Source organism: Lepidochelys kempii, chromosome 12 (assembly GCF_965140285.1).
Source record: "Lepidochelys kempii isolate rLepKem1 chromosome 12, rLepKem1.hap1, whole genome shotgun sequence".
NCBI classification, from domain to species: Eukaryota; Metazoa; Chordata; order Testudines; family Cheloniidae; genus Lepidochelys; species Lepidochelys kempii.
The window spans coordinates 1732421-1755377 of record NC_136391.1 but is presented as its reverse complement, the minus strand read 5'-3'; the positions used below and the strand labels follow the sequence as shown (position 1 = coordinate 1755377).

The 22957-nt window shown below is 54.1% G+C and overlaps 1 protein-coding gene across 3 annotated transcripts in view; it reads left to right on the top strand.

Moving 5' to 3' along the window:
* ZNRF1 (zinc and ring finger 1) overlaps positions 1-21555 on the top strand; it is a 107135-nt gene extending 85580 nt beyond the window's left edge. For 2 of the 3 annotated variants that reach the window (XM_073307079.2, XM_073307077.2), the window contains 3 exons: positions 16142-16247; positions 18390-18480; positions 20315-21555. In XM_073307079.2, the coding sequence (XP_073163180.1) occupies positions 16142-16247; positions 18390-18447 (164 nt within the window). In that variant the 3' untranslated portion in view covers positions 18448-18480; positions 20315-21555. Of the gene's footprint in view, positions 1-12742; positions 13541-16141; positions 16248-18389; positions 18481-20314 lie in introns of those variants that run through there. The other variant, XM_073307078.2, reaches the window with a different exon arrangement.
* Positions 21556-22957: the final 1402 nt, after the last annotated feature.

The following is a 22957-nucleotide window of genomic DNA, read 5'->3' as shown; positions in this document are numbered from 1 at the left end:
TGTTCCAGTTCCCTTATCATTTTTGTTCCCTCCACTGGACGTTCTCCAATTTTTCCACCTCCTTCTTGTAGTGTGGGGCCCAAAACTGGACACAGTACTCCAGATGAGGCCTCACCGATGTCGAATAGAGGGGACCGATCACGTCCCTAGATCTGCTGGCAATGCCCCTACTTATACATCCCAAAATGCCATTGGCCTTCTTGGCAACAAGGGCACACTGTTGACTCATATCCAGCTTCTCATCATTGTAACCCCTAGGTCCTTTTCTGCAGAACTGCTGCGTAGCCATTCAGTCCCTAGTCTGTAGCAGTGCATTGGATTCTTCCATCCTAAGTACAGGACTCTGCACTTGTCCTTGTTAAACCTCATCAGATTTCTTTTGGCCCAGTCCTCCAATTTGTCTAGGGCCCTCTGTATCCTATCCCTACTCTCCAGCGTATCTACCTCTCCTCCCTTAGTGTTATCTGCAAACTTGCTGAGGTGCAATCCACACCATCTTCCCCATCATTTATGAAGATATTGAACAAAACCGGCCTGAGGACCAACCCTTGGGGCACTCCACTTGATACCGGCTGCCAACTAGACATGGAGCCATTGATCACTACCCGTTGAGCCCGACAATCTAGCCAACTTGCTATCCACCTTATAGTCCATTCATCCAGCCCATACTTCTTTAACTTGCTCGCAAGAATACTGTGGGAGAATACTGTTGTTCCTTGCTAAAGTCAAGGAACAACACGTCCACTGCTTTCCCCTCATCCACAGAGCCAGTTATCTCGTCATAAAAGGCAATTAGATTAATCAGGCATGACTTGCCCTTGGTGAATCCATGCTGACTGTTCCTGATCACTTTCCTCTCATCTAAGTGCTTCAGAATTGATTCCTTGAGGACCTGCTCCATGATTTTTTCCAGGGACTGAGGTGAGGCCGACTGGCCTGTAGTTCCCAGGATCCTCCTCCTTCCCTTTTTTAAAGAGGGGCACTACATTAGCCTTTTTCCAGTTGTCCGGGACTTCCCCCGATCACCATGAGTTTTCCAAGATAATGGACAATGGCTCTGCAATCACATCCACCAACTCCTTTAGCACTCTCATATGCAGCGCATCCGGCCCCATGGACTTGTGCTTGTCCAGCTTTTCTGAATAGTCCCGAACCACTTCTTTCTCCACAGAGGGCTGGTCACCTCCTCCCCATGCTGTGCTGCCCAGTGCAGTAGTCTGGGAGCTGACCTTGTTCCTGAAGACAGAGGCAAAAAAAGCATTGAGTACATTAGCTTTTTCCACATCCTCTGTCACTAGGTTGCCTCCCTCATTCAGTAAGGGGCCACACTTTCCTTGACTTTCTTTTTGTTGCTAGCATACCTGAAGAAACCCTTCTTGTTACTCTTAACATCTCTTTCTAGCTGCAACTCCAGGTGTGATTTGGCCTTCCTGATTTCACTCCTGCATGCCCAAGCAATATTTTTATACTCTTTCCTGGTCATTTGTCCAATCTTCCACTTCTTGTAACTTCTTTTTTGTGTTTAAGATCAGCAAGGATTTCACTGTGAAGCCAAGCTGTTCGCCGGCCATATTTACTATTCTTTTTACACATCAGGATAGTTTGTCCCTGTAACCTCAATAAGGATTCTTTAAAATACAGCCAGCTCTCCTGGACTCCTTTGCCCCCTCATGTTATTCTCCCAGGGGATCCTGCCCATCAGTTCCCTGAGGGAGTCGAAGTCTGCTTTTCTGAAGTCCAGGGTCCATATTCTGCTGCTCTCCTTTCTTCCCTGTGTCAGGATCCTGAACTCGACCATCTCATGGTCACTGCCTCCCAGGTTCCCATCCATTTTTGCTTCCCCTACTAATTCTTCCCGGTTTGTGAGCAGCAGGTCAAGAAGAGCTCTGTCCCTCGTTGGTTCCTCCAGCACTTGCACCAGGAAATTGTCCCCTACCCTTCCCAAAAACTTCCTGGATTGTCTATGCTGTGTTGCTCTCCCAGCAGATATCAGGGTGATTGAAGTCTCCCATGAGAACCAGGGCCTGTGATCTAGTAACTTCCGTGAGATGCCAGAAGAAAGCCTCGTCCACCTCATCCCCCTGCTCCAGTGGTCTATAGCAGACTCCCACCACGCCATAACCCTTGTTGCTCATGCTTCTAAACTTAATCCAGAGACACTCAGGTTTTTCTGTAGTTTCATACTTGAGCTCTGCGCAGTCATACTGCTCCCTTACATACAGTGCAACTCCCCCACCTTTTCTGCCCTGCCTGTCCTTCCTGAACAGCTTATATCCATCCATGACAGTACTCCAGTCATGTGAATTATCCCACCAAGTCTCTGTTATTCCAATCACATCATAATTCCTTGACTGTGCCAGGACTTCCAGTTCTCCCTGCTTCTTTCTCAGGCTTCTTGCATTTGTGTATAGGCACTTGAGATAACTCGCTGATCGTCCCTCTTTCTCAGTGTGAGGCAGGAGCCCTCCCCTTTCGCACACTCCTGCTCGTGCTTCCTCCTGGTATCCCACTTTCCCACTTACTTCAGGGCTTTGGTCTCCTTCCCCCGGTGAACCTAGTTTAAAGCCCTCCTCACTAGGTTAGCCAGCCTGCTGGTGAAGATGCTCTTCCCTCTCTTTGTTAGGTGGAGCCCGTCTCTGCCTAGCACTCCTCCTTCTTGGAACACCATCCCATGGTCAAAGAATTCAAAGCCTTCTCTCCGACACCACCTACGTAGCCATTGGTCGACTTCCACGATTCGACGGTCTCTACCCAGGCCTTTTCCTTCCACGGGGAGGATGGACAAGAACACCACTTGCACCTCAAACTCCTTTATCCTTCTTCCCAGAGCCACGTAGTCTGCAGTGATCCACTCAAGGTCATTCTTGGCAGTATCATGGGTGCCCACTTGGAGAAGCAGGAAGGGGTAGTGATCTGAGGGCTTGATGAGTCTCGGCAATCTCTCTGTCACATTGGGAATCCTAGGTCCTGGCAAGCAGCAGACTTCTCGGTTTTCCCAGTCGGGGCGGCAGATAGATGACTCAGTCCCCCTGAGGAGAGAGTCCCCGACCACCACCACCCGCCTCCTTCTCTTGGGAGCGGTGGTTGTGGAACCCCCAACCCTAGGACAGTGCATCTCATGCCTTCCAATCGGCGGAGTCTCCTTCTGTTCCCTTCCCTCAGATGTATCATCTGGTCCACTCTCCGCATTAGTACCTGTGGAGAGAACATGAAAACAGTTACTTACCTGTATCTGCGTTGCTGGTACATGGACCCTCCCCTTTTTCTCTGGAGGTCACATGCTGCCAAATTTCTTCACCGTCCTCCTGTCCGCGCTGCGCAGCCTGCTCTGAATCTTCAGAACCTTGTGCCCGTAGAAGCATATCCTGACGTCTGTCCAGGAAATCTTCAGTTTCTCTTATGCAACGCAGGGTCGATACCTGTTGCTCCAGACCTTGAACCTTCTCTTCCAATATGGAGACCAGCTTGCACTTTGTACAGACAAAGTCACTTCTGTCCTGTGGAAGAAAGACAAACATGGCACATCCAGTGCAGGTCACAACAGCTGAACACTCCCCATCCATATTACCTTCCTTCTACGAGCTTCCTCAGGAGTTGTAGAAACTACTCAGAGAAGCTGGCAAGATGTAAGCCTCAGTGGGCTCTCCCCAGGCAAACTCCCTCTGTTAGGTTCTCTGCTGTTTGCTGCTCAGCTGGTTCACAGCTGACTGGCTTTTTGTAACAGTCAGGCCCACTCAAGGCTCACCTGGAAGAAAGCACTCCCAATTCACACTTTTCAAACAACCAATCAAGCACATGGTCAAACTGTCCCCACAACAGACACTCGGATACTCACCAACACAGCCTCCCTAATGCAGCCCTTATTCATGGAAGATAGGTCCATCAATGGTTATTAGTCAGGATGAGCAGGGATGGTGTCCCTAGCCTCTGTTTGCCAGAAGCTGGGATTGGGTGACAGGGCATCACTTGATGATAACCTGTCTGTTCATTCCCTTCGGGCACCTACCATTGGCCACTGTCCTAGAACAGGATACTGGGCTTGATGGACCTTTGGTCTGACCCAATATGGCCATTCTTATGTTCCCACCTGCAAGAGGGCCTAGTGCTGCACCGCGTGGGCGACATGTGGGTTTCATCTGTCCAGTGCCATTGAGGGCAGCCTGGACCTGGCCTGCTCCTGGGCTGTGAGCGCTAGGGACTTGCCCTGAGCCCCTAATCCTGTCCCAAGAGCCAGAGCAATTCCTGCCTGTCTGGTATTGGGAAGGGCCCATTCTCCTCAGTCCCTGAGTGGGAGCTGTGCCTCCTGGGTGGCAGCCCCCCTGTCTCATTCCATAGTCCTGTATGTTGTACTCAAGGGGCTTGTTTCCCACCCCAGCCCCCTTCTCCAGGTGCCTCATTCAGACGCCCTTGGCCTGGCAGCTCTGAGAACCCCTGGGTGGGGACCTCTTTGCCTTCGTGCTGCTGGTTCTTCAGTCCACATGGAACCCCTATCTCCCCTCTTGCATCCCCTCACCGTGTGTCATCCCAGGTGTAGGGAGCACGCTGGCTGTGTCTGTGGAGGGTTAGTCATGTGCTCCTGGCTTCTGCACGAATGGCAGGCACAAAAAGACTGATGGGCCTGGGGCCAAAGGACAGACCTGCTCCTGGATCGGGGTAGGCAGAGTGCACGGAATGTAGATTGTCTGGTCCCACCAATCCCATTGCGCAGAGGGGTTAGCAGTGGAGAGCTGCCTGCACAGATTCTCTAGTGCAGCGAGTGAACAGGGGCATTGAGCGGCTGTGGCAGGTGGAGCGAAGTCTGGAGAGGGGAGCTGGGTGTGGTGTGACGGAGGGGAGAGCCCTGCGAACGGGGCAGTGCTGCAGACCACACAGCGCAGCATTTGTGCTGCAGGCTCTGGTGCAATCAGCCTCTGAGCTGTCTCTCTCCGGAGAGTAGGCAGTGGGGGAACGATGCTAAGACGTGTTCAAGGCGAGCTGAGAAGCTTATGCTTTTTCAGTGCAAAACCCATTTCAGCTCCTAGCTCAGTCATGCAGACTTCACGGCTTCAGGCCATTATCCTGCAGCCCCAGTAACCTCTTTTGCTCCCCGGCCGGGACCATGTTCATGGGGATACATTTGCCCTGTGACTTCAGAGCCCCTGGGCTGATCTGTGCTCCCCACACTGAGCTAGGTGTTTGCGATGTCAGGTAGCCAGGGAGCCGCATGGTGCTGAGCTTGGGACTCAGCGGATTGGTCGAGGGACCGATCAAAATGTGTTCACATCCGTGCGATTGTCTGATGCGCTGCTTCCTGCAGCCCACCTAAGACACAAGGCCTAGAGGAAGGCCCTGTATGAATGGGAGGCTGGGAGCAGCTCTGTCAGCGCTCCTTCGTCCTGAACACAGGGCTTCCTGCAGCCCTGCACTTCCTTCCAGCCTCCCCTTTGGCCTCTCACCCGGGGTGGGGGTGCTAGGAGCTGGTGTGTCAGTCCATGGGTGCCTTGCTTTAAAGCTGGGGTGGGGAGGGGGTGAGGCTGTGATCTGGTAGCGTTCCCCTGAGGTTGGCAAGTGTCCTGGCTGTTGTGCTGCCCTTTGCTACTCTTCTGGATCCCACACAGCTCCTGCGTTCCACGTGGCTCCCGGCTTGAGACAGGTGCTCTGGTTTCAGCACGTCCCTACCCTCCTCGCCCTTGAGCCTGCTGGCAGTCTGCTTAGGGCGCTGGGGTTTTGACACCTCCAGAGCAGCTGTCTGGCTGGGTGCCCACTCCCTCATGCTGGCCTCCGTCACTTCCTTTCTTTATCCCAACTGCTGACGTCCTGGGCTCTGCTAGCAAGAGCTGGCAAGCTCCCGGCTGTGGCCTTATCCTGTGTGCTGCCTCCTTGCCTGCCCAGCCCTTCCAGGTCTGCTACCAGGCTGGGGGCCAGGCAGAGCAGGCCTTGGAGCTTCCCCCTTCTTCATGGTGCCTTCATGGACATTCTGTCCAGCTGAGCAGCAGGTTCTCCGGTGCGTGCCCCTTTGCAGGAGGCACGGGTACTACTCTGCTGCTTGGCTCATGCTGCTCCCTCACGGCCCAGTGAGTAGAGAGTCAGACCTGGTTCTGTTCCAGTGTCCGCGTACCACTGTGGGCACGAGTGGGGAAGCTCCAAGGTGTGTATATGTTCACGTCCGCTCCTGCCCTGTTCTGCCATGGTCTGCGTGCTCATGTACTGGGCACTCTCCCTCGCTGTGCAATGGCAATAGCGGGGCTCCTCTCCCTTGGCGAAGGTATGCTGCTGGTGAGGGCGTGAGGCAGGTGGTGCTGGGCAGGGACACCCTCCCCCATGGCTGGCACTTAGAAGGGTCCTGAGTCTGGGTATAGGCTCGGCTCTGGCAGGGCTGTGGGCTGGGAGCTGGCAGGGCAGTTGATGACCTTCTCCCTTGTGAAGAAGATGCTGAATGATCCCTGTGCTGGGAACAGGCTGGAGAGAGAGGGCTGGAGAAGCAGAATTGGCATCAGAGACTGGAGCATGGAGGGCCAGGGTGGCGGACTCTGCAAGAAAGCAGGGCCCTGTCAGGTGTGCATAGAGGCAGGTGACCCAGCAGTGCAGCCTGCACACTTCCAGAGGCCGGTGTGAGAGCACCCTCACCTGCCAGTGTGGCATGTATACATGCAAAATCAGGGCCTGCTGCAAAGGCAGGGAATCTTAACAGCAGCTCCCGCTCAGCACGGCCTCTCTCCAGTGTGACAGGCTCCCCCAGTCCGTGTCCTCATGGCAGCAGGCAGGGATTCAGCCCCACCATATCCTGTGATGAGCCGGGCCGACTCCATGGCAACAGGTTTCTTGAGGGAGGCTGCCCCCTGTGTGCTAGCTGGCTCAGCTGGAGCAGGCATGGTTCTAAGCCAGAGAATGGGCACCGAGAGGGGAGCCAGTGATGAGGCCGTAGAGCAGAGCTCCTACACTGGGAGCTTGGGTGTGAGCAAGGGCCCGGGCACTTTAACCACCACCGTGGTGTGTGGAGAGCTGCTCCGGGCAGGAGTGTGTAAACTTCTAGCCACCACCTGGAGCTGTCTGCCCTGGCCCATCCCACTGTTGCCAGCCCGGGGGGATAAAAATCCCATTGTTTCATCAAAATTGAATTTTTAAATTTAAACCTATTTCAAATTAAATTTGAAATTGACAACCTACATCAAGGCCTAAATGTGTTATATCTATTAAAATTTGTTTAAATTAAATAAAATAAATAATAAGCGTTAAGTGGTTGCTGCTAAGTTTTAAAGCAAGTCATACCCCTGCCCTGCTGGAAATCATCAGCAAAGCACCTGGAACCAGAGTTTGCTGAAGTGCCAAACCATCTTTTGACAGCAATAGCCTCTTCTGCAAGTGCAGCAAGAATGTTCCTCATTTCACTTTATTCGACCTGGTCAGTTTAATGGCCAGCTCATTCAAAATGAAGAAACCAATTGAGAGTTGAAAAAGCAGGAAGGCTTGTTTTCCTCTTCCAATCTAGGAATAAAAACTAAGTATGACAGGATGAGCTCTGGTAGTTCTAAACTCTTGAAGGACCTGGTGACCAGAAACAATCAGTATAATTCCTTAACTACAGATTATCCTGCCTTTGTAAATCAGTCAGTTTTAAATGCAAGACATGTTTTGATAAACTTTGTGATAAATCTTTCTTATGTAGCCAGCATTTTTAAGGTAGCCGTAGTTAGTTAATAAAACAACACCAGAACCGTAAAATGCTGGATTTGTGCATTTTTAACTTTGAATTTCCATCCAAATCACAAATTAAAAAATTAATCTAGTGAATAAGAAACGCATCATTCAGCATTTTCTAACATAATAAATGTAAAAATTTTAAGATAAGTTGTGTAAGTTGCTTAAATAAATGTCATTATGCCTGGGGGAATTCTGCGCCTAAAAATTCTGCAACAAAAAATTTAAAATTCTTCACACACCATTTTAAATTTCTACAAAATTCTGCATATTTTGTCAAAATAGCACAACATAATCACACCAGTTTCAATTATTTTTGGTCATTTATTTCAAAATACCTGTCAGGAAGTATGTCTGTAACAATCCAGACAACAAAAAAGATTCAGGAAATGTTTTTTTGACAAATATATTCCTTACTAGGTATATTTATACAGAACTCTGAGTAATAATTCATTTAAACTACAATACAGAACCGTATTTCCTGCACCCCTCAGAAGCAGTGCAAAGGCTTGGGGGAGTTAGGGGTAACAGAGGAGCTGAGGGAGAGGGAAGTAATTTCTGGGAAGGAACCTGGTTGTGAACTTGTAGGGGGGTTGTGTATGGGTGGGAAAAGTATGGAACAAGGTTTTTTTGGGGGAGGGAGGGCAGGGAGGGCTTGATAAGGAACTTCCCTGATGCAGACCCTGGCTGACCCCTAGCCTCACCCTTTCAGTCAGGCACATCTGCCTCGTCCACATGTGCCCCTCCAGCTCCACTCAGACACCCACTCCCCCTATCCCCATGTGGTCTTCATAGAATCATAGAATATCAGGGTTGGAAGGGACCCCAGAAGGTCATCTAGTCCAACCCCCTGCTCAAAGCAGGACCAATTCCCAGTTAAATCATCCCAGCCAGGGCTTTGTCAAGCCTGACCTTAAAAACCTCTAAGGAAGGAGATTCTACCACCTCCCTAGGTAACGCATTCCAGTGTTTCACCACCCTCTTAGTGAAAAAGTTTTTCCTAATATCCAATCTAAACCTCCCCCACTGCAACTTGAGACCATTACTCCTCGTTCTGTCATCTGCTACCATTGAGAACAGTCTAGAGCCATCCTCTTTGGAACCCCCTTTCAGGTAGTTGAAAGCAGCTATCAAATCCCCCCTCATTCTTCTCTTCTGCAGGCTAAACAATCCCAGCTCCCTCAGCCTCTCCTCATAAGTCATCTGTTCCAGTCCCCTAATAATTTTTGTTGCCCTTCGCTGGACTCTCTCCAATTTATCCACATCCTTCTTGAAGTGTGGGGCCCAAAACTGGACACAGTACTCCAGATGAGGCCTCACCAATGTCGAATAGAGGGGAACGATCACGTCCCTCGATCTGCTCGCTATGCCCCTACTTATACTATACTTATACTTGCACCCCTCCCCATCATTATGTGGCCCTGTACCTCCCTTCCCCCTTGTGGCCCTGTGCCTCCACTCCCATTCAGCCCCGCCCATCCTCCCCCACTAGCTCTTATGAGCCCCTGTCTGATCCCCCAGCACCCTCATGCTGTCTTCCCATAGCCCAGGAGTTCTCAAACTGGGGGTCGGGAACCCTTGGGGTCATGAGGTCATTGAAGGTGGGTCGCAAGCTGTCAACCTCCATCCCAAACCCTGCTTGCCCTCAGCATTTATAATGGTGTTAAATATATTAAACAGTGTGTTTAATTTATTAGGAGGGTCGCACTCAGTATGAAAGGGGTCATCAGTGAAAAAGTTTGAGATCCACTGCCATAGCTCCTGTCTCCTGTCCTGGCCTGACAGGCTCTGTGAAGAAGGCAGGCTCTTTCTCTTCCCTAGCTGGCTGGGTGATGCTGCTGGGGTCTATTGCCACAGTGCCCTCTGATGGGCAAAAGGCAGAACTGCAGCAACATTTTGGCATTTCTGTACATGGTTTTCTGCACAAAAAATTAAAAATCTGTGAGGCTCATTAATTATGCATGTGCGCAATAGTACAGAATTTCCCCAGGAGTAATTAAATGTGTACAGTTCTAGTGCTACCCTCCGGGTTAGCAAAAAATAACCCTCAAAATCAGTGTAAAGCATATATCTGGCTGCAGATCCACATTTCAGTGATCACCAATGAATGAGACTCAGGCTTTCCTTAGAAAAATAATTTAAAAGTACAAATGCAAAACACAATTAAAATTAATTATTTAAGCCCAGGTTTCCTGTTTGCTGCTTTAAATCATGATTAAAATTGGTGATTTAAATTGCTTTGATTTAAATCTCTCCACCCTGCTGACAGCCATGGTGAGGAACTCAAGGCAAAATAATGTTGTGCAGAGATTGCTGGAGTGAGCAGAATGGTGTGGAATGAGCTGCCTGGAAACTAAGGTGGTAAGGGGACTGAGGGAGTGGATCTGGCCGTATGTCTGTCCAAGTAATTTGCCTGCTTCTCAGCTAATCTCATCAGCATGGTGCTGCCCACACACAGTTAATGTGTATTTGAAGTCCTCTCCTTGGGGGGGAGGGGGGGTTCTCACTGCAGTGCCTTTGGGTTTGTTCAGCTGCCACCTTAATGGTGCTGAAGCAGTTTACAGTGTGGTTGGTGCTGGAGGAGTGGCTGCAGCCCTGGACTGGGATTTTGGGGGCTCCCACAGGTGTCAGTCCTGTTCTGTAGTCGCAAGGAGAAGTGGGGCTGGTAAATGAGCAAGGAGGGGGTGTCAAGAGTGACCCAGCACCAGAGCATGTTTTTAGGGGCTCGGCGAGGCAGGAGGTACCACCTTTCCAGTGGGCATTGCCCAGTTACTCCAGCTGGAAACCCCCTGCAGTTTCAGTTAAACTTGGTAGTCCTCACTTCCTGTCCAGGAATGGACTGGTATGCTTGTGCACTGCTAGGCTGTGCTACACCCGAAAGGTGGCCACAGAGCCATGCTGGGTGAGGTGGTGTGGCACGCTAGGAGTTGGAGGGCATTCTTTGGGCGTTGTTTCTAAGAGGAGCCATTGCAATCAACTTGCCAATTTACCTGCGCATCAATATTCTAACTCTTCAGCCGGGTCCTCTTCCACTTGAATGTGCCCGTGTATCCCCACCCCCACATGGCACGGTGCCCACCAGACGACCTGCTTCAGTATGGGAAACCTTCCTCTGGGCACACCACACAGCTGTGAAATCCTAGCAGAAACCAGCCCCAGCTGCCACCAGACCTGGAGCAAGCAGCCAGCTTGCATAAAGCTCACAGGGCAGCCAGCGTGTGGAGGGAGCCCAGCTGCGCTTCACGCTTCCCGAGGCTCATTCAGGAATTTCACAGAAGCCTGCAGTGCCTGATGGGATGCGCCCAGGTCTTGGGCTGGGCGGAGCCTTGTCCAGACTGCTAACAGCTGTGAGCATACTCGGCTGGCTGAGCAGGACGGGGGAGAATGGCAGCAGAGCATCTGCGCCAGAACACACCCATTTCCAGCCAGGACGAGGCTGCAGCCAGCCCCTGCTCTGCTATAGAAGCAGACTAGCCAGGCTGTCTTCCTGCTGCCCGGAGACCCCGAAACGCACTGCTGCAGGTCCTAGTAGAGGGCTGGTAGGGCCCCTCTGCACTGGACTCAGCGTGGCTCCTAAAGCCCTGGAGGCCAAGTGGGGTTGTTGGCTTGCACCCATGCTGCAGTACAGGTGGTCCTGGTGCTTTCCAGGCCCTGCCCCCAGGACCCAATCTACTAGGCATAGGTAAGGGGGACTGGCCAGGAGAGCAGAGCCTACCTTTAATGACCCTTGGCCAACCCTCCCTCCCTGTGGCATTTACATAAAGACACCCACTGAGCTGTCTCCCTGTGGTTTGGTCTCTCACAGCCCCACGCCCCACCCAAGTTCTGTGAACCTGTTCAGAGCCTGACTGGGACCTGGGTCTGCAGCCGAGCAGGGCAATGGCCTTGCAATTTATAACTATTCCCTTTAAAACAGAGGCCCGCAGAGCCCAGCGCAGGGATCCCACTGGGGACTTGTCACAGCCTGAGTCTCTCGCGTAAACTGTCTAGAGTGCAGCCCTGTTGGCTTCCATGGCTGGCACTGCTGCTGTGCGAACAAGGAGGTAAACCCCCCCGAAGCCAGGCCTCCCTCCCACCTCACCCCCAATGCCAGGGACTTGCCAAGTGGCAGCAGCCCAACCAGTAAGGGCAGGAGGTGATGCAAAGTGCAGTTACACCGGCATTTGGTGCACAGAATCTGAGTTAAACACAGGTTATTTTGCTTCGCTACCCTGCTAAACCGGCACTGCCAAGGTGGGCAGCCTGGGGCATTGAGCTGGCTCCAGGCATTGGGCCTGCACATCCGTTTTGTTTTCAGGCCAGTGAACCCTGCCAGTTTGACCGCCCTGCGGCTGTAGTCCTCAACACAGAGGCCAGGTGGAGCCCGGGGCAGTGGTGCCAGCCCACGCTGCCCTCCCTGGCAGCAATCGCCTACGCTCTGGTGCAGTGGGAGCAGGGCCCCGTTGCATTGGACTCTGTACAGCCTATTCCTGAGCTCAGGGGCAGCAAGAACAGCCTATCCAGGGAAATGGGGGGTTGGCACAGCTGGGCGAGCTACGGAGGCCTGCTTGACTGTCATCCGTACTTGGAGTAGAGGAAGGGAGTAGGGCAGGGGGCAGTTGCAGCTCCTCACCTGCCCAGCTGTGGTCAGCGCCCAGGAGTAGTTGCTGCGAGAAGGGGGCGGTTGTGAGGGTTAGACTGTGGTGAAAGCGGGAAGGGGTGTACGCAGGTTCTGGCATGGCTGTCCAGGTTGGAAGAACAGTGGGAGGCGATAGGCCGGCTAGCTATGGTGGGCTGGCCTGGGAGCTGTGGGAGGGTCAGGGCAAGCCGTCACTGGGGCAGGAGGGGGCTGAACAGTGTGTGGGGCAGGGAACCAGCCTGGGCTGCAGCCAGCCCACAGTCACTGAGCAAACAGTGCTGCGGCCGCAGAGGCCAGCATGATCTCCTCTGGGGTCACTCCCATGGTGCTCGTGGCCTGGCTTGGCAGCGGCTCTGGCCTGTGCACTGATGCTGGCAGGCCTGGGGGGCGGCGTGGGAGCTCTCTGTGCTGGGGGGTGGCACTCACCCATCAGCTGGGGTGGGGAAGCTTGGACCCGGTGCCGGCTGCCAGTGCTTTGAGCAGAGCAGCGCAGTGCTGGGAGCGGTCCTGACCGTAGCGGTGTGGTGGTGCCAGGGATCTCCGGAGCAGCAGCGCAGCCGGCTGTGTCTCAGGGTGGCTGGTAAGTACGAGCATGGGGCTGGCTGCAGGGAGGCTGCTCTGGGGCCAGCCCTGCGCTCTCCTTGCTGGTGCTGCCTCCCAGCTCTGGGGTGGGAACCTGCCATGGGAAATGGTGTCAGCCCTGCCCCCTCTCTGTCATTGACTGGGCCGCAGCTGGGCAGGCTGTGCTCTGGTTAGCCCCCTGCTAGGACTGGGGTGAAATGCCAGGGGAGCGCGAGGCTGCTGTCAGGCGCCACCCGCCCCTCTGCGCCCTCCCACCAGCCCCGTGCAATCTGGGCCAGCTGTCCGTGCCAGGATTGTGCTGGGACCACACCTTCCCCGTCACGTGGGAGTCCCTGGTGCGCCGTGAGCGGGACTGGGTCCCTGGGAACTGGAAATCAGGTCAGGGGGAGGAGACTGTCTGCATCACATGCTGGGTCCCCCTCGTCCTAGGGGGACGGATTAGAAAGCGCAGTTTCATTGTTGCTGGGCAGCTTCCTGCCAGTGCTGCTGCCTCTATTCCTGGCAGCGTTCCTGCTCTGAGAGCCGGGGGCTGGAGCGGCGTTCGTCTGCCCTGCTCTCTGCAGTGTCTCCTGCTGGAGTGGCGCAACTCCGAGCTCCCTCCGCAGCCTGGCCAGCATCCCCCTCGTCTTCCTCCTCCCCTGTCCCTCCAGCTCCCAAGCAGAGGTAGTGTTTTCATGTGCTTCCTGCTGGGGTGGCTGGGAAGGGAGGCACTGGGAGCCCCCCGCAGCCTTTGCTCCGGCACCAGTCCCTGCAGCAGCTGGGAGCTGCTGGCCAGACACCCTGAATGCTCTGGCAGATGGATGCTTAAATTATATCCTTCCCTGCAGTGCCTACTGGGCAGGCGTGGCCTGGAATCCCTCCTGCTTGGGCTAATGCCGGCACCGTGCTGTCCGAGGGAAGCAAACCTCTCTGCAGCCTTGGAGTGGGGGTCATGGGATTTCTCCGCCTACAGTGAGCGGGATGGGGACAAAGTCTGCACAGGGTGAGAGGCCAGTGCTGGAAAGCAGGGCTGTGCATGGCTCCCGAAGGCGGCAGCAGGCAGGTAGGACTCTTGGGGCTGGCGTGCACCCAAAATCCTCCTCAAGTGCTGCACGGAGCTGCTGGCCCCCACCATAATCCGAGCGGGGCTGTCCACCCTGGCACTGAGTCCACAGACGCCCTGGCATGAGTGTCTCCTCTGCTTCCCACCACTGTGTCACTGGAAACCCCTGTGCAGGGGCGTGGTGTGCTGTGGGGTGGGGCTGGCTCTGGCTTCCTGAAGCCAGGGCTGGCTTGGCTCTGCAAAGCCCCAACCCAGGCCGGCAGGTCTGTGCCCTGCACTTGTAGCTGGCGCCCTCTGTCCATGCTGAGGGCTCCTTGTGTCAGAGCCATGAAACCCCATGGCCACGGGGCTCGGCAGGCTGTCTGTCCAGATGCTGGGAGGCAGGACATGGGGACAGCAAGGAGATTATAGTCCCAGGAGAGGGGGCAGCTGGCTTGCTCCCGGCGTGCTAACAACTCAATCTGCATGGCCTCCGCCAACCCCGGCCACTCCCCAGCAAGGGCACGGGGATGCCTTTGCTGGTTCATGGGGGCATGTGAATTCAGAGGCTGGTTTTGGCCCTTGTGAAGATGAGGAGCTGATAGCACTGGCATAAAGCAGTGCACTGGTTGAGCAGCCTTTGCCATGCCGTGGCTCCCCACACAGCTCTGCCAGACCCCTTGGGGCCAGCCAGCAGCCCCCTGCCGTTCCAGTCCAGACCACACCTCCCCCATGGGAAAAACTGGCCCTTTGCATGGGACTGAGCCATGGCCCGAGTTGCCAATTAGTCTGAGATTCCCAGGCTTATCTCGTGACTGACGCGAGACCCAGTTCCAATGGGCAGAGCCCGCCCAGCTGATGTGCTCTGGGCATGGAAAAGCAGCACAGGTTTGGAAGTGGTCCTGAAGCGGGCGGTGTCTGGGCTCTCCCTGGGGGTGATTCTGCCTCGCTCGCTGGCATTTGCCCGGCCGGCGGTTGGAGTCCTACCCCATGGCTAGATGGGCTGGGGAAATGAGCGCATAGCAGCTGGCGTGCCGTCGCTTTTGTCTGTGCGGGGGGCAGAGCGCAGAAAGCCTGTGTTCTTCCTGCCAGGTCCTGGGAGCTGCCAGCACAGTCTCAGGGCCAACTGCTTTGCCCTCGTGCCTCCAAACGCTGGGGGCCTCCTCACCCACCAGCATGTGCTCTTGCTGCTGTGCCTGGCCCCTGGAGAAAGTAGCCCTTCGGGGGCAAGGGTGTTTATTTCTCCTTCGCCAGTGTGGCCCAGAGCTAACCCACTTCCCTGCCTGGCGTGTGTCCAGGTGATGCAAGACAAGGCTCCAAGCAGCATCCCTGCTCACAGCCTGACTCACTTCAGGGTCCAGGTGCAGCCTTATCCCCCCGGATCAGCCGCTGGCCTGCCAGAGAGATGGGCCCTTGGGCAGCAGGACGGCAGTTGGGGGTGAAGGGGCTGCTGGTGATCTGCGTTTCCTGCTGGGCCCGGCTCTGGCATGGCTGCTAAAGCTGGCTGAGGAGCCTTAGTGTTGCAAGTCGCTGTGTCTAATCCTCCGTGCGGGTAGGAAGGATGAGCTGGGGAGTCTGTTTATCTACCTTTGTCCTGTGTGGCCTCAGCCAGGGCACTCTGTGCCTCAGTTTCCCCTCTGGTGACCATGGGACAGTGGTTCATTAGCTCGCAGTGGTGCTTTGAGGTTTCCTTTGTGTCTGCACAGGGCAGTAGAAAGACAGTTACTCAGTAAGCATCCCCAGGGGTACAGGACTCTCGGGGATCAGGGCCACATTGCATTCTGTGGGGATGTGGATCACCACCTGTTTGTGCAAGGGGCCCAGGTGCCACGTGGCCAGTCCAGAGGGGAATAGGATGGGTTGTGGGGAAAGGGAGATGCTCCTTGCCCTGCAGCCAGCCTGGCCATAGGGCCAGCTCCTGTTTGGGGGGCCCTGTTACTTTACTGGAGCATGAGGGCTGCTCCCGTCCATCCTGGGGTCAGAGCTGCATGGAGATGTGACCGATGCAAGCTGTGTGCATCCTGCATCTGGTCTCCCACCTGCCCCATGCAGCAGCCTTCGCAGGGCCCTAGTGCCCACAGCCCCCCATGTCCGCAGTGATCAGTGTCGGGGGTGAGCGGACAGCGTAGCAGGGTGGAGCTGGGGCCTGGTGTTTGGCCTGTGGGAACTGCTCGCTGGGGACAGCAGTTGCCCGGCATGCTGTTTGCCTCTCTTCTCATTTCTCCTCTTTTGGCCCCTTTTAGATGACGTGCTGACTAAAGACGCAGGCGAGTGCGTGATCTGCCTGGAGGAACTTCTGCAGGGGGACACGATAGCCAGGCTGCCCTGCCTGTGCATTTATCACAAAAGGTACCGAGCCAGGCATGTGCCACTCCCTGTGGAGCGGAGGGAAAGGTGCGGGGCTGGCTCAGCTTTGCCTCTGCAGGACGGCTGCTACTGGGCAAGCCCCAGGCAAACCCTTCCACGTCCCACTCGCCCAGGGCACGCACCCACAACCCCCTTTTCCCCTCCACTGCCACTAACTAACTGCGTGGCCTCAGGTCCTTCCCCTCCCCGTGCCACTGTGGCCCTCACTGCCAGTGGTGATGTTCCCCACGCCATGTGTTCATTGCCAGGCTTCAATGGCTATGAAGCGCTGGGGAGCCCTGGCTGCACCCCCAGGAGCTGGGCAGGGTCCCATGCTGGCTGCGGGAAGCGGCTGCTGCCCCATGCTCTTGGGGAAGGGAGAGAAGCTGGAGACAGGTATTTGTACCTGGTGGTATGGGCCCCAAACACCAATTTCACCCTCCTCCGTATAATATCAGAGCTAATTTTGATTCCATTAGGCGTCTGGTTACAGGCTCTTGAGCTGATTTCACTTTGGCCCAATGGTGCACCAGCACTGAGGCTCCCCCACTATGAGCTGAAATCACTGAGTGCTGTTAAGGGGGGGGGGGGGGGGGGCTATAGATATTTTTAAAAAAAGGGGGTGGGGGGAGGGATAGCTCAGTGTTTTGAGCATTGGCCTGCTAAACCCAGGGTTGTGAGTTCAATCCTTCAGGGAGCCATTTAGGGATCTAGGGCAAAAATTCGGGATTGGTCCTGCTTTGAGCAGGGAGTTGGACTAGGTGACTTCCTGAGGTCCCTTCCAACCCTAATATTCTATGATTCTGTGACCTGGGGGGAATAGATGGGACAGGCGAGTGGGGTCTGTTGCATTCCCAGGGGGAACTGATTTCCTTTCCCATACCCCTTTGCTCAATGCTGAGCTCCTGGCTACCAAGCAAATGTTCCCGGACCCATCTGCGTAGTGCCCAGCAGTGCCCTGTCTGCTCCTGGGCGTAGCAGTACAGTTAAAGCCTCTCAAAGGGCTTCCTGGTTCACTGGCTGCCACAAGAGGTATCCCAGGGGGATCAGACCACAAGAGTTCAGCCCCTTAGCCGCACCTCCTTCCAGTGGCACGGCAGCCCCTAGCACCATGCTGGGCTATTGGCTGAGCCCTGGGCTAGGGGGAAGCATACCCCCAGAAGTGACAGCACCCTGATTTTCTCGTAAAGCCCCCAGCCCAGGCAGGCCCTGACCCTGACCCTTAGCTCGTGACCTCTCTGGCATTGTGGCATAAGGCAGTGTGCCTGGAAGAGAGCATTTCCTCAGAGAGGAAGAGGGCAGAACTAATGCAGGGGAGGCTGTGAGCCAGGTCCGGTGGCACCTGTCCTGAGCCTGCTCCAAGGACCTGCCTTCATGGCAATAGCGGGCGCTGTGCTGAGGCCAAGCTGCGCGTGTGGTGTACACGTAGATCCCCGTCTGTCCTCACAATGATGAGACAAAGCAGCAGTGTGAACGAATCCGCCAGCATCGAGTGAAGGATTGTGGAACATGGCTGCTTTGGCACCCTTCTGTCTGTCTGAGCCCCGTCACTGGGTTATCTGAGCACGAAAGCTTATGCTCAAATAAATTTGTTAGTCTCTAAGGTGCCACTAGTACTCCTTTTCTTTTTCCCAGTCTTCAGTGGATCTATCCTCCTGGGGGGGCAGAGCAGGCCCCCATTGGACAGATAGTGAAACTGAGGCACAGATTGACTGGGGGACTTGTCCAGACACCCAGGGAGTGTGTGGAAGAGCAGGAAATTGAACCTGCTCTACCGAGTGCCTGGCTAGTGCTCTGACCACAGCCCCACCCTTCCTCTCCTAACAGTGGCTACCCTGGGTGCTGAACCAGGACTCCTGGCATGGCCAGCACGAGCCACTCCCCTGAGCCACCTCAGAAGCCTATAGCAGAGTCTCCTTTACCCCAGCTTTCCACCTCAGGCGCAATGATACAGGGTGCCCCTCCCACCTGTTCAGCAAGTCCTTCCCTCCTGGCACTCGGCTAGCAGCGCCGGGGTGAGAATTCTGGGCATCTCGACTAGAAAAGCTGCCTTATGAAGCAGTTTGAGCCGAAGGAGGCACCTGGCAGAGCAAGTCCGCTGCCTGCTCCATGGGTACTAAATGACGGTCATCTCTCTCTCCCCAGCTGTATAGATTCGTGGTTTGAAGTGAACAGATCTTGCCCAGAGCATCCTTCTGATTGACCTGCTGGGCATGCCTGCTGACTTCTTTCTAAGGTGAGGCTCTTTCTAACATAGGATACCCTGACCTGCCTCTGGGTGTGGAGCCAAAGGGATTTGTAGCTCCTGGATTTCTGCTCTGTTGTGCAGCTCTGTGATGTATAAAGAAGGCTTTGGAGCAATGTATATGTCCTATAGGTTTCTTTTACCTTAGTGGTGTCAAGTCTGGATGTTGGAGGATCTATAGGAAGTCTTGGAGGTGGTTAGTGGAAGTTCATACACCTTCACTAGAGAGGCAGGAGTGAATGAATTTTTTAAAATTACATTTCTTCCAAGTGTGTGTGAGTCACTGGAATTGAATAGTAAACCAACCCCAAAGCAAGTATTCACCTGTCTCAGGATCTCTCCTCCCTGGGGCCAGGTGAGAGCAGCATTAAATCTCTCCCCCGGCGAGGGAGGCTGATCTCTGGTTGAGCTGTAAAGAAAATGCTTTGTTTTGCAGTGACAGTGTCAGAGCGCTGAGGTCAGAGTGCTGGGCCGGTGTGATCTGAAATAACCGGGGCTTAGTCTGAAAAGCAAATTGGGGTCATTTGTTTTTATCAACGTTCAAAAGCAAAGTATCGTTTTAAGTGTGGTTCTGCTGCTCAAAATGACACTAAAAATAGCTGCCTCTTTCTTATCTCATCGTGGGCATCTGTCTGAGCTGCTGGCTTCTGTGGCTAAGAGATGGGTCTGCTGGCTCTGTGGGGGCCAACCCTGTCCCGGGGGAGGGAATGGTGGCTGTTCCTTCCTGCGCATCAGCACCAGAACTGAGCCCTCTGTTTTAATCAGCTGCACCTGTGCAGAGCTCACTCCTAGTGCATGCGCGGGGTCCCGGGGCACAGCACATGGCCTGCGGAGCCTGCCTTCCTGGTGGCCGTGTCCGAGAGGGGCAGGGGCTGACGGGGAGAAAGTTGTTGCTTCAGCTTGTCCAGTGAGCCACTTTGCTAGGGAATGGCCGAGTGAGGACAGCCGGAGCTCCCCGCCCCGTGCCAGGGTTATCACTTGCACCATCTCCTGTGTCACTTGGGATCCAAGTAGCACTGCCAGCAGGCAGGGCAGGGTCCACCTGGCTTCACGCTGGGAGAAGGGCAAAGGGCTGACCCTTGAAATTGGTCGACTGTGTAAATGAGACCGGACATGTTCAGCGGGAGGTTCCAAAGCTTTGACTAATGCAAGTGAGAGAATGTCCCTCCTGGCTGAGGTGATCCGAGCCAGCTAAGAAATCGGGACTCAGTTTCCCTAGGCAGATTGGAGAATCCCACCTTGTGTTCAAGGGCTTGTCCACACAGCCCAGCAGCAGGGACTACGGGGGCGAATTGCAGCACTTGCTGAAGTGGTGCGCTGTAACCGCTGTATGGTGACTCCGCTAGGGTGAACTAAAAGGCACCAAGGTCACGTTCACTAGTCCTGTTTGAAACGGGGCTAGCTGAGCATCAGCTCGGTACCTTTTAGTTCACCTGAGTAGGATCTACACGGGGCAGTTACACTTCGGGGGACACTGCAGCTGGCTGCCACGATGTGCACTGCGGGGCCATGTAGATGTAGCTTCAAGTCCAGCGTTGTCCCTTAATAACTCCTTGTCCTCCAGGGATCGGAACGCTCAGCAAGCACGAGTTTAACCCTTTCCTGGAGACTGCACAGCTCCCTGCTTGTGTCCCTTCTGCAGCATGGGGTGGTGGAAGCTAGACGTGCACACGCTGCCACGCACTGGGGCGGCGGGTCTGTCTGAAGGCCCATCTGCATGCACACTGAGCACGCAGCCATGGGGTGCTAGAGTGCACTCCACCATGGAGCTGGCCTGGCTGGGCGAGGCAGGTGTGGTGACATTGGGTTGTCGCTCTCTCTACAGGGCACCTTGCTGTACCTGCCACTCATCCTCTCCCCTTCCCACCCGCCGCAGCCGGGAGTTTCGGGATGACTCTTCAACTCCTCAAAAACCAGAAACTTGAAGGCACTTGAATGCTGCAGGTTTTTTTTTTAAATTTAAAGGGAAAATCAATACAGGCGAGCCTGTCCCTGCAAGCAGAGCTGCCTGCTCTCCATACTTTCACCTCCGCAGCACCTGACATGGGGGGAGAAGAACCTGCCAACCAAGGGAGAGGAAGCAGGAGCAGTGAATTGCGACCCTGAAATGAAATTCCATCATGATGTTTGGCTCAAGGGCCTTTTCTTCCAGCCGCAAAAGGAAAGCTGACCTGGGACAGAGGTGTCACGGGCCGACTGGCCAAACGGAGCACGCATTATTTATTCCTATTGAAACCCCGGTGAATTCCTGTATCCCTAGCGAGCACCTCTGCTCTGGGCTGGGCCTGGCACCGTGAGCCCTGCTCACTTTTGCACTGACTACGGATTTTTTTTTTTTCCCTTTGAGGACACCAAACTGTAATCAGCCGAGCATGACAGGAGACGAATGGCCCCCAGCAATGGGGGCAGTTTCTGTTCACCTGCAGGAGGCATTGTAGGTCTGTCTTTAAAGTGTTTACAAAAAAACAAAACAGTTCAGTGTCGACTGGTGTGTTTGCCTGCTGATGTTTACGGACTGACTGCTCTTGAACTGGGCTATCAATGCTCAGTGACTGAAATAGCCAGATGCCACCCAAAAAGCTTTCATCCCCTCTCCTACCGCCTTCCACTCAGCCTCATGATACCTAGTGGCCAAAAAAAGGATTCCTTATTTCTTTTGATGAGTCTCCACTGAACTTTCCCCTCCTTTTTTGTGTGTGTGTAAGGGGGGGAAGGTTTCATTACAGTTAAAGGTTCAAAGTCATGCACATCCTACAGAGACGCTGGATCCTTTTTATTAGGAATTTTTTTGTTCCAGACAGAAAAAGGAAAGAGGGGGGATTTTATTAAAGCAACCCCTCCCCCCCCCACACCTGCTGTTGAGGAGAGCAGCACATGGGAGGAGCATTTTAGCCGTGGCAAAAAGTTTCCCAGCGGTGGGCTTGGGCCTTGCCGGAAAGGTTTCTGTATTTATATATTAAAAAAAAAAAATTAAAAATTAAAAAAATTGTTTGGAGCTTGGGGGGAGGGGAGCTTTCTTCATTAGTCCAGGTGTTTTGATATGGTATTAAAATACTGTTCAATAACCTCCTCGCTGCTTTATTTCAATGGTATTGGTGAAGCAGTGTGGCATGGGAACAGGATGCTGCCAGGGCCCTGGCACCAGGTGAGTGGGGCTGGAGCGGCAGGATGCCCTTCAGTTGCTGCAGCTTACATGTGGGGGTTGCTGGGTATGGGGTGGGGTGTCCTTGTTCGGGGCATTGAACAAGGATGAATGGACAATAAGGTGGATAGAAAGTTGACTAGATCGTCAGGCTCAATGGGTGGTGATCAATGGCTCCGTGTCTAGTTGGGAGCCAGTATCAAGCAGAGTAGACCCAGGGGTCAGTCCTGGGGTGGTTTTGTTCAATATCTTTATTAATGATCTGGAGGATGGTGCGGATTGCATCCTCAGCAAGTTTGCAGATGACACTAAAGTGGGAGGAGTGGTAGATACGCTGGGGGATAGGGATAGGATACAGAAGGCCCTAGACAAATTGGAGGACTGGGCCAAAAGAAATCTGATGAGGTTCAACAAGGACAAGTGCAGAGTCCTGCACTTAGGAAGGAAGAATCCCATGCACCGCTACAGGCTGGGGACCGACTGGCTAAGCAGCAGTTCTGCAGAAAAGGACCTGGGGATTACAGTGGACGAGAAGCTGGATATGAGTCAGCAGTGTGCCCTCGTTGACAAGAAGGCCAATGGCATACTGGGCTGGATTAGCAGGAGCATTGCCAGCAGATCGTGGGAAGTGATTATTCCCCTCTATTCGGAACTGGTGAGGCCAGTCCTGGAGTATTGCATCCAGTTTTGGTTCCCCCACTACAGAAGGGTTGTGGACAAATTGAAGAGAGTCCAGCGGAGGGCAACAAAAGTTATTAGGGGGCTGGGGCACATGACTTACGAGGAGAGGCTGACGGAACTGGGGTTATTTGGTCTGCAGAAGAGAAGAATGAGGGGGGATTTGATAGCAGGCTTCAACTACCTGAAGGGAGGTTCCAAAGAGGATGGATCTAGACTGTTCTCAGTGGTGGCAGATGACAGAACAAGAAGCAGTGGTCTCAAGTTGCAGTGGGGGAGGTCTAGGTTTGATATCAGGAAACACTATTTCACTAGGAGGGTGGTGAAGCACTGGAATGGGTTACCTAGGGAGGTGGTGGAATCTCCATCCTTAGAGGTTTTTAAGGCCTGGTTTGACAAAGCCCTGGCTGAGATGATTTAGTTGGGGTTGGTCCTGCTTTGAGCAGGGGGTTGGACTAGATGACCTCCTGAGGTCTCTTCCAACTCTGATATTCTATGATTCTATGATTGGATTGGACAGTGCTGGTGAGGGGGTGGGGCTAAGGGCACTAGATCCCCCCCACTACTGCTCATAGACACATAGCCAAAGGCCACAACAGGCCTTCGTGATCATCTAGTCTGACCTGCACACTGCAGGCCACAGATCTT